The sequence below is a fragment of the Xiphophorus couchianus genome, chromosome 19 (assembly GCF_001444195.1).
Source record: "Xiphophorus couchianus chromosome 19, X_couchianus-1.0, whole genome shotgun sequence".
NCBI lineage: Eukaryota > Metazoa > Chordata > Actinopteri > Cyprinodontiformes > Poeciliidae > Xiphophorus > Xiphophorus couchianus.
This window is the reverse complement of record NC_040246.1, coordinates 10,816,270-10,832,552: the sequence shown is the minus strand read 5'-3', so window position 1 is coordinate 10,832,552 and position 16,283 is coordinate 10,816,270. Positions and strand designations below refer to the sequence as shown.

Genomic DNA, 16,283 nt, shown 5'->3' with positions numbered 1-16,283 from the left:
CTCAAATGGAAAAGCACATGCCTCTAGATTTATGTTATTATGATGTTGTGATTAAGAAAGACCTTGCAGAAGAATATTTTTTTTCTTTCTCTGTTAAAAATAATCTGATGAATTCACACATGACATCTCAGGTCCCCTAATTTGGAAAAAGTGTTTCTCTTAGCCTTAAGTAGTTGACGTAAATGTGCCAACACCTGCTTGTTAGGGTCACTGCAGGTCATGACAGACATTTCTCTATCTTAACCTGCAGATGTCCTCCCTTTCCTCAGACCAAATTCCCTTCACTCTGCACTTGTCCAGAGGGTATCCCTAGAGAAATGTGAGACAGCCTTTGGAGTTTAGAAAAGGATCCTTTTTTGTGTTTAAAAGGCATGACTGTACTGTAAGGTCATGAACAGGGACAGAGAGAAATTCTCAGGAAAGAATTTTAGTTTGTGTACCACTAGAGCTCTGTGGATTACCATGATTTGAGCCGTAAAGAAAAATCCTGCTAAGTAGCACTAAAAGGTCATGTTGACTTCCATCTAAATCCATGTAAAAAATGTGTTTTAAAACTGAAAGATAAATATATGCCTATATGAAGATACCTATTAACATTCACATTGCACTGTGTTCAACGATCCAAACTAATTGAGAAACCTGTGCCCCCTTTTGCCTGTGGTGGAGCTGCACCAAGAACTACAGAAGGAAACAACACTAAACCTGGGAAGAAGACCACAAAATGTAAACAAAAAGGGAGTAGAGTCAGATTGTAGCACTTGTAGGATTTCTCCACTGATATATATTATTGGTTTGGACATCGCCTATTAACCGTTGCAGCTGGTGGTGTGCTCCTGTGCATCAATACATTGAGTCATGAACACAAAGCCATACTGTTCCAATGTTGGATGAGCAGGAATCTGTCACAAAAATAGCAGTAGCGCCCTCATTTCTTACCCAATTTCTATAAAATATGGTTTAAATCAAAGCAGAGAAAATTGCTGTTGTTTTGATATGTAAAATATGTATTCTCCTTAGATATAAATCTATAAACAGTTTGGTTTCTGTTAGTTCTGTCAAGATGAAAGAGAGAACTAAACTAATTTCTTTTTTATATTGGCCAATAATTGAATTTTACATAATTGCAACAGTTAAAATTAGTTTATTAAAATTTAACTATCTATGGCTCCTGTACTTTGTTAAATATTTCATCCTATTTTGATCATTTTATTACAAACAGAGGAAGTTAGTCCAGTTTTTGTCATTTATTCACGTTTTTTAAATTACAGCAATATTATTTTTTCCCTCTGCTGTGCATCACAGCATAATCTACACTTTAATGTAGATTATGTTAAAGTTGTAGGTCTGCATTGTTCACCATATTTTGAAAGTAATTCAAATGATTTAAAAAATATATAATCTACATTTTATTAAACACAGAAACAAAAAAAAATATTCTGGTATTTTTAGCAAGGGTTAGAAGAGTGAATAGCATATGATCTTTAATTGTTTAAATGTGTAACCAAGCTAAATTAAGTAGATAAAATGTTATGTCTTTTTGCATTCGACAGTTAATAGTCTCACATCTACCAGCTGTTTCCTGCAGATAACTCACCATTTGCTCCAATCTCTAACTGTTTTGTTCTTTTCACCAAGATAATGGTGGTTAATAACAAGACACTATCAATGGGATTGCACTGTCCATAATGGATGAGAGTGTGCACTATAATAGTCTAATTTTCATATTACTGGAGATGATAGGGTTCTAGCATAAGGAGGCTATGCAAGTGTAGCAGATCATAAAACCTAAGATGATGCCAAAGGTGTCATACAACTATAATTTTACAAGCTATAAACTACAAACATAAATGCACCCTGCATTGCAGTCATACTGCTCTGTTTGCACCACCGGCTGTTCTGACCACACACAGTGCTGAAAGGGAACATCACAAAAGGACATTCTGGTGACTAAAAGTGAAACGCGTAAAAAGGTTACACAAGTATGCAGTTCTGATTTAGACAAGCTGCAATGTACCCATTCCTACAGGTTCAACAGAAGTTAGAGTTCACTGCAGGGAGAAAACCAGCTTTGAACACATTTGGACAACAAAGTGAGTCAGAAAAGACCAGATGGGAGAAAAAAAATCCCCAAAAACATTGACAGAAGGGTGAGGAGTTTAAAACGTGTTTTTTTAAGTCCAATAAAATTCTCAAACTGAGTGAGCTAATGGTCCTCTTGAGTTTTGCATGAATGGATGTGTCATCTTTTATCCACATGGATGGGATCATGAGAAGAAAGAAGGCATTGCTGTTAACTTTACGGAAACTCATTGTGGAGAACAAACATCTTGGGGGATTCTGCCAGAGATAAATGAACAATATTAAGGGTTCTTTGTTTGATTCACTCTGGGGGACTTCTAGAGATGGAATTCCAGAGAAGACAAGCAAGTAAATGTCTCTATGTGGGTGGACGATTGTGGGGTCTCCCCAAAGCAAAGCTCATTTCCATTTTTTAAGCTGTTTCCAATAAAATACCCCTTCTAGTTTTACAGAATTGAACCCAGAAGGGTGTCATCTGGGTGGAACGGAACAAATGGATTACATTAAGTACAGCACGTGCCCCCCAGTTTACATTTCCCCTTAATAAAGAACTAAAGTTCTATCATATTTCTGAGTAGTGCTTTTGTTTCATGGAAGAATCCCAACCACATCTAAAATTGACGTCAATGTCAACCAGTTTGTGACTGAAACCTTATCATCTGGGTCACTTTTACTGTCATTTATTTATCAGCAAACCAGTGACAAGAGTAAACAAGGTGAAATCGGCTTTTTTCCTCCAAAACCTCATGAATGTCATGTTGAAAAACTAAGGCTGAGCCACCACACATCTTGTCATCAGTGAGGGGAGTTTGGCGAGTGAAGAAAAGGCACCACATAATAAACATAAATTACAGAGAGAAAACTGGGTTTTACTGGGCAAAGGAACTGATAAAAAGGCCCTCTGTGGACTAAAATTATGTTTTAGAAGGGTACTAAGGTAGTTTTTAGTATGTATATTGCATTTTAGAAACAACAACAATGACTCCTTATGCCACTTACCCTGGAAGTGGCCAGTGTAATTTTTGCTTACGGTTTACAGTCTTGACTAGGATCACTGCATAAATTGTGTGTGCGGGTGTGCGTGCGGGTGTGTGTGTATCTATGTCTCCCTTTTTCTTACTTCAGCAATCATGCGATTGGTGTCACCCAGGAAGAGCAGATTGAGAGCCTCCTCTACGTTACCAGACTGCTGCATAGACAAATTCTTGAGATGGATGTTCTGTTCTGTATCTTCCATAATCATCACTTTCCTGCCAAAAAAATAGCAAAAGGTTTTTTTTAAAAGACTTTTAAAAGACAATTATAGATTACATCATGCAACATTAAAATCTAAAGTCATGAATAAAATGTTGTAATGTGAAAAAGCTGGTGATGATTTCTTAGCAGAGACAGGGAAAATGGCCAAAGTTAGTGAGATGGATGGAGGTAAATGTCCTAGTCAAAGATCACACCCAAATCCAAACGACAATCTGTTTTTAAAGATATTTTAGAAAAAGAAATGGGCAAAAATTGAATTTACTCTACTCAAAAGCTTTGCAGCCGAATCTACAACAAACATTTTGGAAATGACATGTGAATTTTATGCCATTTTAAAATTATGCTCTACTTTGTTTTTGACTACCACATAAAATCCTAATATTACATTGAAGTTTCTATGTGAAAAAATTACAGTTCAGGAAGTATGAATACTTTTGAAAGGCATTGTATATAATGACAAAAATCTTTATTCTTCATTTTTGGGAGAAAAGTAGGATTCATTCCCAGATTTTTGAAAACCTGGCATATTAAATAAAAATGTCAGAGCTGCACACATTTATTGAAAGACTTCACACTTCAAAATTTAACACAGAACTAAAAGCACAACATTAAATGTGCCAGTTATGTCATCCATTTACCTCCCATGGCCTTGGCGTCACTCAGCACTGAATCCAAACAGTCTGCGCTGCAGACTTGTCTCACATGTGATTTATCTATCTGGGTGTTCATAACTTGATAACAGACAGGGCCAGATCTTAAAAACAAACAGGTGATTGTTTCTCGCCCACATCAGGCGATTTGAAACACAGATGGGACTAAATTACTCCCGTGAACCTACCACATAATTTCCATCCAGCCACCGGTGATGTGAGAGTGCAACTACTTGACTGACTTGTCAAACAGGAGGAATGATTGGAGAACACATGCAGATAATTATGTTAACATGTGTAGGTAATTCAAGTGGTCTGATAAAACAATACTAATCTTATTGTCATTCAAAGCTGCGTCCTGGCAGATTAATTTTCCGCAACGACCAAGCCAACCTTAGATATAATTTGATTATTGGGCTTCTGCGAAAAAATGATGGAATGAATGAGGGTAATTTGCCGACTTTTAAGAATCCAGATGATGGAAAGATGAGTGCGTAATGAAAACAGATGGAAAATCAAATGTAAAGCAATATCAAATAGTGCAAGAAATTTCAGAAAGAAAGGAGACCATTCATTATTGGGAGTGGAGGAAAGATGGAGACAGACGTAAAATGGAGCAAATGTCACTGCCACTGCCTCTTCATGATTCAGCAAGTATGGCCACAGCATGGTTCACAACGGGCACTGGTTATTTCCAGAAGACTGTGATTTGTGGGTACCTAAAACTTTGACTTCTAGTCCAGAAGTGACTTAAAATGAAGTGGTACATGAAAAATACATACTACCACACTGAAACTCATGTGACAGTTAATGTAAAATCTAAAAGTCTGACTCATATGGATTATTTTTCTCTAAGAATGTATATCTACAAAGGCAAACAAAAAACGTTTGAGAGAAAAACTGACGGTAGGTCCTCCAGTCGCGACGCCTCACATCGGGAATCCAGAAGGTCATATCCCACCTCGTTGTAAATCTCCAGGTAGGAGATGTGCATGGTGTACATCACACTGCTCTCCTGTGAAGCAAAATTATATAAATTGAGACAGGATAGTAGTACAAGCCATCAGATTTTATTACAATTTATTTATTAGTGGATTGTAATCTATGTTACATTTAGCAAGAAAAAAAAGTATTCATACATACATACATCAATCAATACTTTCATCAAACTTACATTCTGCTAGAACTCATAGGGTACTTTCCTTAACTTCCAAAAAGTAACATTTAGGTTCAAAGTAACCTGCAATTTCTGTGAAAGTTCCAGAAAGTAACCTGTAAGTTCCAAAAGGTAAGTTCCATGAAGTTGCATATCAGTTCCAGAAAATTCCATGAAAATTTCAGAAAGATATCATAAAGCATTCTATGAAACAAATTACAGAAAGTAGCCTCTAAAATATAGAAAGCAACATATGTTCTGGAAAGCAGTGTGTACATTTCAAAAATCAACTTGCAAGAACCAGAGATTATTCTGTATGTTCCAAAATGAACCATATCAGTTCTAGAAAGTACCCTAAAAATTCCAATGCGTTTCTTGCAAGTTAATTACACCAACCTGCAAGTTTGAGAAAGCCACCTGTGTACTTTTTCTGGAAACTACACTTCAAGTTTAGTTTGAATTACTTATAAGTTCACTGTAAAATATGCCTTCAAGTTCTGCTAAAGTAGCCAAAATAATAACAGGAACGGCACAGGTTTTATCATATACTGCTAACAAAACAACCAATTAAGTTATATTTGTTTTATAAGATAAAAACTTTATTGTCCATAGAAATGGAAATTTGGTTTACATAATCTGTGAGACACCTTTCAGAAAAACAACACATATCACACAACATTATAAACATTCATCATAACAATAATCTATCCATGCATCTTTACAAATTATTTAGGGAATCTGTACAAGAAAGTTAGAGGTGCCTGCTCTGACCTGGTTGAAGCGTTCGTACAGGTAGGACAGAATGCGAGGTATAATACCACGATCTGCATAGTGCTCAGCTCCTCCAGTGATGGTGAATGTTTTCCCACTTCCCGTCTGACCATAAGCAAATATGGTGCCATTGTAGCCAGCCAGTACACTGCACAGAACAGAACATGAGCAACAAGAAGGCCTCAAAGCAATATTTTTCTGCAGATATATTACATTCACAGTTTGAATATGACCAAATGTACAAAACTGTTGGAGAACAAATTTTTCAAATAAAAAGTTGTGCTTAAATGAATACTTCTGAGGTTTTATTGATCACTAAATCATTTGATCCTAAATACATGAATACATCTTCAAGTATGCAAGTTATATTTCATTAATCTAACACAAAAAACTTCCAAAGACAAGAAAAATCATACAAGTAACAAGATTTACTTGAGCTGAACTATAGAATCGGCTGCTATAGAATCCCTTCTTTTATCTCAATAATTTTCAGAAGAGTTTGCTCACTAGCAAGTTAGTCCCTGTAAGCAACCTCTGTTTTAATTTCTGAAACTATTATAAAGCCAATAAGGGTCTTTGTGAATAAAACCTGACACGTAAAATCCACATTAAAGTATGCCAGTGAATTCAGAGCTGCAATGGCGGCAGACATCTGATGGTGAGGGTGGAATGCTTTGGAGCATGACTGACAGTAGGAGCCCAAACCCTCACGACTAGGCTGGATCTGCTGTATTTGGGTTTGGCATGAAGCTGATCTTCTACACGTGCACAGAATGATTGAAACCAGTTTTTCTCTTAAATGATCAAACTATTGTGAGATGTGAGATTAAAAGTGGTCAAAACTATATACAGTATATATATATATATATATATATATATATATATATATATATATATATATATATATCATGTAAGATATATATATATATATATCTTACATGAAACATAAGCAGCAGGAAAACAGGCAGCTATAATAGAGCATCTGTCCACTCAAATAAATGATACCCCACTAGAGCTAGACTGACTTGGATGGCCATTGGGCATCAGTACAATCGAGTCTGAGTCATGGTGGTGATTGGCAGCGGAGAGAAAAGACGCAAGCTCAGTGTTTAGCTTAATGTCAGAACTAATGATGCGGGCTGGGCCGTGCCACTGAGGTTTGGGCGTTTCCCAGCTCTTGTTCCTGTTTACACCTCAGCTTTCCTGGCTACTGAACAGAAATGTCTGAACTTCAGCTGCAGGTCTCACTGCCTTGTGAAATGTGATCACACAATACAGACAGTTGGTCTGTGCTGTCAGCCCAATATCATCAAACTGGCTCCTCTTCACCAACAACTGAGGCTGTATTTTTTTAAACTACTTCATGAGACATGAACAGGGTGGTTTATGTTACACCACAGCAAGACAGAAGTGAAGCATATTTGTGGAGAGGAAAGAAAATATATGGCTTTCCTAATTTCCTACAAATTAAAATAATTAAAACAGTATTCAGTCCTCTTAACTTTTTAATACCCCAAAATAAAATCCAGTTGACTTAAGAAATAACTTACTACAGAGACAATTAAGCACAAAATCATTTCTCCTGTGAAGGACTAAGAGGTTTGTTAGGGAACATTAGAGGAAAAAATAGCATGATGAAAACCAAGGAACAAAGCAAACAGATTAGAGATAAAGAAGTTTAAAGGGGGTTATGTAAAGCTGCGTAATATATCTAACCAAAATATCTATGTGTGCAAAATACCAACCCCAAACTATCAGATACATATCATAGGTACTGCTTAGATGAATCCCACACATGGGCTACAATAATATATTACTTCAGGTGCAATGTCTTGCATTTCTTCTTTTGAATTTTACATTTAACTACTGTCCATTATACTCACTTCTGATATAGACTCATATGGAAGAAACTAACCTTTCATGTAATTTGTCAGATAAGACCCAAATACATGTGTAGCTCAAGCCAAGGGCAAAGTGCAGCAGAAAACTAAAACAACACATGACCATGAGCACAACACCCACACCAAACAAGATGGTGTCAAAAGTGTCATCCTGTGTAAATGCTTTTTTTCAACAAGGACAATGAGCTGGTTTGAGTTGAATATGGATGGAGGTAAATACAGGGCAACCCTAGAACAAAAAAAGAAAACTGTTCAACATTCAACTTTTTAGTCTCTATACAAGCAAGGCTCATGACAAGAAGATGACTTGACACTAAAATCATGAATAACCGTGGAAACTTCACACTGGACGTCTAAGTATCATGGATTCTGTCCCTCTCTACTCTTCCTCCAGACTCTGAGATCTTAATTTAGAAATAAAATGCAAGCTTTACTTTTCTGTAAACAGGCCTTTGGACCACTGAGTAACAGTCCACTTCTTGTTATCCTTAGCCCAGATAAGATGCTTGTAGCCTATGTGTGGGATTCATCTCTGCATACTGGCACTAGATGGACTGATTTAACTATTATGAAACTCCCCAAAATCCTTTATGAATTTTGCTTGATGATCCTCTCGAGGTCAGCGGTTAGTCCAGTTGCTAACCGCAATTTCTACCACACTTTTTCCTTTCTCTCAACTTTCTATGAATATTCTAGGACACATCATTCTCTGAACAACCAGCTTCTATGGCCATGACATTTTCAGAGTTTGTATAAGGTGGATCTCTCTTGAGGATACAAGGAGCTAACGATAGACTAAAATATGTCTGATTAGGGAAACAGGCTGGTCATGCCTCGACCGGGTGATTAAACTACAGACAGAAGGCTCATTTCAAAGACTTGAACATGACACATTTTTAATTAATGTGGAAAGATGCTGCCTGCTGGTGACTACTGATTTTTATTCTGATGTATACCAGCTGCCACACCAAAACGAGAAGCATTAAAACTGCTAGCTTTGGATGGAAATATTATACCTTAAAGGTCAGACACATCAGACTAATTACTCAACCATTGTTTATATGTCTCCAAATAGCTGAGAAAATCCAAAGTACTTGTGGGATTCCACAAATAGGTCCCAGTGTAATAATGACGGTTGGGTGGAATGTGGAGAAGATGGTGGAGCAAATCTGAGGTATAGACAAGGTTTGCTGGGGACAAAGAAAGGAATAACCTTGACAAAAAAACAACATTTGATTTCAGGAAATTCCAAGTTTTTTCCTGATTGTTGTGTCTTATTTCAAAAGTAAAACTTAAAGTGTCACTGACACAATATAACCACTTAAACGATTTAAAAAGATGAACTACTGTGCTTTCATTCTGTGTACACAAAAACATTTAATAATAAATAATTCTCACAGAATACCATTATTCTGTTTTCGCCTGCAGTAACTGGGTCAAACGCCAGCGTCATCTTATGATGTATTCAAGGTAAGTCAAACTATAAACAAGTAAGGCTGAGTACACAAAAGTGGAGGAAATTGTGAGCGACTTCAGCAAAAATTTATCAGCAATTTATTTGTAGCTTGGGATGAAGAAGCTAGATAGACTGATGAAGAAGAGGGAGAGGGTTCTACTAAACCTCAGTTGTTTAGTAGTTTCAACATGTTTAGTATGAGATTACATTAATGAAAAGATCATTATTTGGTAGACTTTTTACACATGTATTATAACAATGTCTATGAATTTCCGTGTGTCTGTGTGTTTTTAAATCAGATTTAGGGACAAAGTTATGTACAATACCAATGGTGATGGAAACGCACACTAAGATAACATACAAGCTAAGTTAACTGACCACAAACAGTAAAATTGAAAGTGCTGCTGAAAGATAAAATCCAACTGGATAACAAAAACCACATGTTAAAGTAAATAAAGTGGACAAACATAGGCACCAACAGGACTATCAGGGAGGGAACACATCTAATGATATCAATTTGGCCCCATGGGATAGCAGATTGCAGCTTATATTGAGCCATGAATAATGACAAGGCACTATGCAAAAATAATAACACATTAAATCTAGGTGCTAAAACAACTGACAAATTTTTGAACATTGAAGAAGATAAAACAAGACTGTTACAAAAGATCGATAAGGAAACCAAAACTGGAGCCGACTAAAAATAAAGAACCAGGAAATAAAACCAAGCTCTAAATAAAACAACCAACAGACCATATCAGTAGACGGCAAACAAAACTGTGTTTATCCCATCACTTCCCTTTTCTAAAATAAAAACTATGATGGAGGATTAGAAAATAATACAGCATCAAAGAAGTATATTCATCTCATGTGTACATTTACTGTAAGCCTATGTGTTAAATACAGACTATAGCTTTGTGGCTTGAAAACGCTTTCACTCTCATGATGGCACAGTGTGCCATCTTGTCTGCCAGCTCTGTCCACTTAGTGGTTTAAGTGCTTAAAACGTGCCAAACATCACAGACACCCTCCATTTCCATCTTAAAGAAAACTGAGCTTTACTAACTTCCTGTCAACAAGGTTTGGCTGAATCTGTGTGGCCTCACATTAGTTTGAGGGTGTACAATGCACAGATAAGATCTTTTCCATCATTCATGTCATATAAAGTTTCAAAAAAGCTAAGCATTTAGGCAAACATCAAAGATTTTTTTTTTTGTCTTACCTTTCTGCAACTGGTTTGGCAATTTCGTCAAAGATCACATCTTGTTTAATGTGCTGTTCAAACACTTTTCGGAACCTGGAGAGAAATGGGAAACAACACTGTATTGCCATGACACATTTAATGAAGCAGGCTAAGAATAGTCCAAAAAATTTAGTTCATTTGGAATATCCACAGCTGATTGTTAAATATTTAAGGTCTTAAATAGACGAGGATTATCTAAGTGGTTCTGTTCTGTAAAACAAACAAAGCTGCATCGTGTTTAAGCCCACAGAAAGATGAGGAGAAATGTGAACAGAATCCACCCAAGGAAGGTTGTTAAAAGTGGAAACTTTATTGCTATAAGGGCACAGGGGAACCTCTGCACGCTATTATAAGACCATGTGGTTTTCAGAGGCTCTGAGTGTCCACTGCTGTCTGACTTTCTAACTGTGAATTTAAGGTTTCGAAGCGTGGCATGGGCCCTGCACAGAGGGTATATGAGGCTGCAGCTGAGCATTAAACAGATGTTCTGGCTCTTCACTGACAGGACTTGTGGATGAATTATTCATGGGGCAAAAGTTCAAATGCAGCCACATGAGCCAGGTCTGTGCTGGCTTTCCTTATTGTAGCTTTTTACACTTAGATCATTTGGCATATTTGTTCCTCATATATAAAATTAGTCATGTTTTGTTTGGGTTTTTTTTTTTGCTGGTCACAGATTTAAATCACTGTTAGCCTAATTAAAAAAAAATACTTTACTCTAATATCATTGTGCAGGATAACACAAGCAGAATGTAGTTCCATCTCCAGTAATCTGCTTACATCCTTGATGATTCCAGCATTATTACTGAATCTTGATTATTTCCAATCATTGAATTGTGTGTCTCTGAGAGAAACTGTGATAACTTTAAATCTTCCACCTGGTGCCCACAAGTATTCAAGAAAAATTGTTTTTAGATGGGTTCCACCTGAAATATTGCAGGTAGATAATTCTTTTGTAGGCTTAACCTGCATAGCTCAATAATATTTAATTGCATGCCCCATGTTGTTGTTGTCTTTTTTTGTAATAATTATGGAAAAAATAAATTTATTACAAGCTGCGTTCAGTTTTCTACATAGCAAAACAGCAACGTCTTTCATAATTTCCATTCCAGGGAAGTGTTTTATCACACCACAGGACTATAAAAACTATAAAATACAAGATCACAGGTGGAGTTCCCCAAGGTTTCTTCCTCGGGTGACTTTAATTCAGGACCTTTATTCTACTTTTATCTCAGATGACTAGAGAATTAGTACGTCTTCTTGCACATACATGCTGACAATACACAACTTTACATTGATGTGTCACAAATTGCAGTTCCTTACATTCATTGAGTGATTTTAAAATTGAAAAGAGTGAATGAGTGTATGTCTGTACTCAGTTAATCAATAACAACAACAGCAATAACATTGAGAGAGAAAATGCTTTCCTGTACAGGACACCAGAAATGTGGTGCACATTCTTTATCTAATAGCAAGTTAAATTAAATATTGTTATTTAGAGCAGCCTTTCAATGAAGATTAAAGATTAATTCATCAGTTCACTTTCATTATGTCTAAAATTTGGATTTTAGCGTTTTTCTTTAAATGTCATGCATACATTTTTTAACAGTTCTCTTTTTTTGTCTTCATTATTTTTGATGCCATTGTCTCTGTTCTTTTATTTTTCGGTGAAAAACCTTGCATTAGCTTGTGTATAAATGGTGCTATATAAACAAACATGCTTTGCCTTCCCAAGTATCATTGACAAACACAAGCAAATAGGTATTTTTATTTATTCTTTGCAACAAACACTTATGTAAATGAATGTACCTGAACTTGTAGTTTTCCCTCTTGTGATTAATAATGCCATCAGCCAGGTCCCTGGGCACCAAAAACTCGAGAGAGGCACCTGTTTCCTCCTTGTGGTTCACAGAGTACACCTGAGGGAGCCAGAGGCAACATAAACACAGGCACATAAGTTCTAAAAGTGGCAACTATAGGCAGAAAATGTACCATAAAATGACATTTTAGGAAGCATTTAAGAGCAGTCAAATAAACATTCATGTACTGGTATGCTATATATTTTACAGATTTTTTTTACCGTAATTGTATGTGGAGTCATACTTGCAGTCAAACTTCAACATAAAGTCTATGCATCATCTTTAGTTAGAAATATAGGTTTGGACATTTGTGGTTTGAGCATTGAAAAAGCCCAGAAATGAAAAGATGGCAGTTTATGGTGCAAGTATCCTGTGGAAAGCAACAGAACTAAAGAGGCAATCAGGATCAGTGCACTGAGAATGCAGGCTCTGCAGATTCAAGCCAAAGCCAGGCCCCAAGGGAGACAAAGAAAATTGTAGAACATTAAACCAATATCGACTGAGCTCCAGCACTGGAGGCCATTTACGTGGGCTTGGCTGGGGTGCTCTGAACACCCATGTTCTCTGTTTTTGAGCCTCTGGCATATGTTTCCAATGGACACTGATGTAATTAGCATTCTCCAGGGCTGGAGGAATAAAAAAAAGATATGGTCCCAGTGATTAGATTGGTTTTCCACTGTCACCCTGTTTGTTGCTTTGCCCTCCTCATCAACGCTGTTTTTTCCACAGATGTGTGCCAAACCCTGAAAAAGCCCCTAGGGGGGAGCTATGCTCTTTCATTTTGGTGGATATTGTCAGGTAGCAGTAAAGCACTACAAAACTACGTCAGATATTTTATTTTTTTCAAACAGGGGCTCTGTTCAGAAAAGCGCTTCAATAAGACGAAAATACAGTTTTAGCTCTGCATCCTATGAGAACCTATGTTTACATGTAAAATGTGGAGCAAATGTTCTCACAGGAGCCAAAGCTTCTTACAAAATTTACTGTAAAGTGATCTTGGTCACTTTGTGAAAATATTTAAACTTTTTTCTTGGATACAGCTTTTTTGATGGCTGAAACTTTCAGGGTCCACTTTCAGTCCACCCTGAAAGTGGACCCTGAAAGTGGCACCATGAAAGTGGAGAAAACAGAAGCTCAACATGATGTTTACATATGTAAACTTTAACATTGCCAAAGCAAAAAAAATCATTTGACTAGATAGATAGTTTCTGATACAAATAATTTTGTTTTATTTTGTTGTAAACTGTAATAATCAAAATTAGCAGAAGTACACAGCTCAAATATATAACTGTGGGCATAACACATGTAAAAGAAAAACAGTTAAAATGTTTTGGTTGACAATGTACATACTTGTCAAAAATAGGAATATGTCAGAGGCAATGTAAAGAGTTTTTCATATAATTAAGTCAAGTTTGCATTAAGGAGAATAAGCCATTTTCTTTCATTTGTAGTACAAACCTGTCCCAACAAGGTAAGGCAACAAAAAAAGCCAGGTGAGAACCTGTATCGGATTGAGGACCTGTATTGCATTGTATATGTAGTCAATAAAATAAAAACAACATTCAAATTTGATAACTACATAGAACATGTCAACAACAATTGTGTTTTAGATAGCAAAAAAGTCAAGAAAATTTTGACTTTATAGCCTGAACTGTTTTTATAACATGCAAGTTATAGCAAGAAGCGGACATGAAATGTGTCACTGAAAACAATCTGAAACAACTGCATTCCTTCCAGGTGTGCCAGAGCTCGAAAGGCTCCGAGACTCTTTTGTGGATTCCTGTTCATCCGAATAATTTATTAGGACACCTTATGGAAAGGAGCCATCGTCATTAAAGTTATAACTGACAAATCAAGGTAACAAAATCTTCAGTGGCAAAAAAATGTCGTTGTTAAGAAGAAAATGAAACATACATGTAAACATTTGCATATTTTGACACCTGGTGTTTTTGTATGCACAGTCTAGCTTCTCTGAATAAAGACTAGACTGTATGTATTTGCCAAACGCCACGGGCAATAAGCCCTCTACTTTATCTAATCTTAACACCAAATAACTTCTATTTTCCATACATCTGACATACATCTGAATGCCGAGAATTGTGCTCTTACCGCCGCAGTTTTATTCGTGGGCTTAATTCGACCGAATATCTGTATCGTTTGTTTAAACATTTTCTACTATAAAACAAAACTTTTTAGGCTAGCCTCAACTTAGCCCAGAAGCTAACCTTCACATCCAGCGCTAAGCTGGTACGGCTATGGTGTATCTGGTTGCTAGGTGACGGTGGCCACCTCAAAGATCGTCTATCAACGACGAGATGATTCACCGTGACATAAAATGTGTTACAAAACATCCAAAAGAACAACAGGTATTAAACTCGGGATTGTATGTTTAAGAAAAGGTCACCATAGGTTCAGTGACTCATTCCGAGGAATTATTGACAAACGTATTTTCAGTGCTGCAGGCACACCCTGTATATTAAAGGTTTCTTAGAACGAAATGAGTTCCTGCCACACCTGCCTGATTAAGAAAGGCTAGTATTTGAGAAAACTAATCTGGCAAATAATATGTATCCGGTTCAAAATTCAAATAGATTTTTGAAATCTATCAAACATCTCAAAAGTTCTGGAAAAAAGGATTTGCACCTTCTTCTGTGACTTCTGTATCTACTAAGTACTTAGATTTTGGAAACTAATTTGTTTGCTAATATATTTTAATATCCGGGACACAAAATATACAAATTGTTGATTTTTTTTTTTTGTATCTGTGTGAGCAACTTTTTTGTAAAAATGTGACAAAGCCACTGTTTTACCATAATCTATGGTTATAGAATATCCCAAATGAAAATATTAGAGCAGTACATGCACGCAGATTTCACTATAAAAAGAAAAAAAAAACACTCAACTAAAAATAATGCAGTAGGAGATTTTGTTCATGATCAAGCTTAACAGAAAGTAATCCAGCAGAGTAGAGAAAAAAAAACTCCCATTTACTGGCATGTCTATGCTCCTACCGGGGCATAAACAGATAGAAACTCTGAAAAGAAGGCGTGACTGCAGGAGCAGACACAGATGAGTGATGAGTAACATGTGGTAATTCGGTGATCTAGAGACAAGATAATGTTGAGAAATGAGATATGGGGGCAAAGCTCTTTAAAGACAAACTGTTCAATGAAAAATGAATAAAAGCAACAGATCATTTCAACCTGGAACAGAACAAGGAATAAACTTGTGACTTTATCTCAGAGAAGGAATATTCCTTAAACATCAATGTGTGTTTTACAATGTTTTGTGGTGCACAAAAGTTGACTGTAGATTTTCAGAGAACCATTGCATGTAGTCCACCTGAAAGCGCTTCACAGAGCACACCAGCTTGACAGGCTCTGATGGTCATCGAGACAGTGCTCTTGAGCCAGGCATGGAAGTGCAAAAAAAAAAACAACTGTGTTTGCAGAGGCTTGAAACGTGCTAGCTTCAATGGAGACAACTCAACTTACAGCCCTAAATATAGCAGCAGCTGTTACTTTTTAGGAATACGGTATACACATTACAGGATGTTGCAGACCAAAGAGCTTGTTCAAGGTTGCAGAAGCCCCAAGTAGAATTTCATTTGCAGGCACACTTCCAAATCAGACAGTGAAACTTTTTTGAAACATGGATTAATTTTCCACATAGTGATATGTTTATTCTGTCGAATTTTATTAATTTTCATGACTATAGATCATGAAAACCCAATATTTAAGGCATGTCCCAAAGAGCATTGCTAAAGAACACATCCGCTAATAGGGTGCTGTATTCAAGCATACTATTGAAAATTTAATTGGAAGGAAAAATTATGTTTAAAAAACTCTGATAAAGTAGCTTTTTAAATTGGTCCCATGTATTAATTTTGTCAAACTAACTGAATTTTGGGT

At 36.4% G+C, this 16,283-nt stretch overlaps 1 protein-coding gene across 3 annotated transcripts in view; it reads right to left on the bottom strand.

Annotated features, from left to right (window-relative positions):
• The window catches only part of LOC114134759 (kinesin-like protein KIF6), a 55,642-nt gene extending 41,018 nt beyond the window's left edge, over positions 1-14,624 (bottom strand). For 2 of the 3 annotated variants that reach the window (XR_003593456.1, XM_028001541.1), the window contains exons 1-6: positions 14,482-14,541; positions 12,323-12,432; positions 10,493-10,567; positions 5,914-6,061; positions 4,892-5,001; positions 3,200-3,329 (exon numbers count right to left, since the gene is read on the bottom strand). Coding sequence is in view for 2 of the 3 variants with exons in the window: in XM_028001541.1 (XP_027857342.1) it covers positions 3,200-3,329; positions 4,892-5,001; positions 5,914-6,061; positions 10,493-10,567; positions 12,323-12,432; positions 14,482-14,541 (633 nt within the window). In the remaining variant the exon portion in view is untranslated. Of the gene's footprint in view, positions 1-3,199; positions 3,330-4,891; positions 5,002-5,913; positions 6,062-10,492; positions 10,568-12,322; positions 12,433-14,481 lie in introns of all 3 variants that reach the window. The other variant, XM_028001540.1, reaches the window with a different exon arrangement.
• Between the last annotated feature and the right edge of the window lie 1,659 nt (positions 14,625-16,283).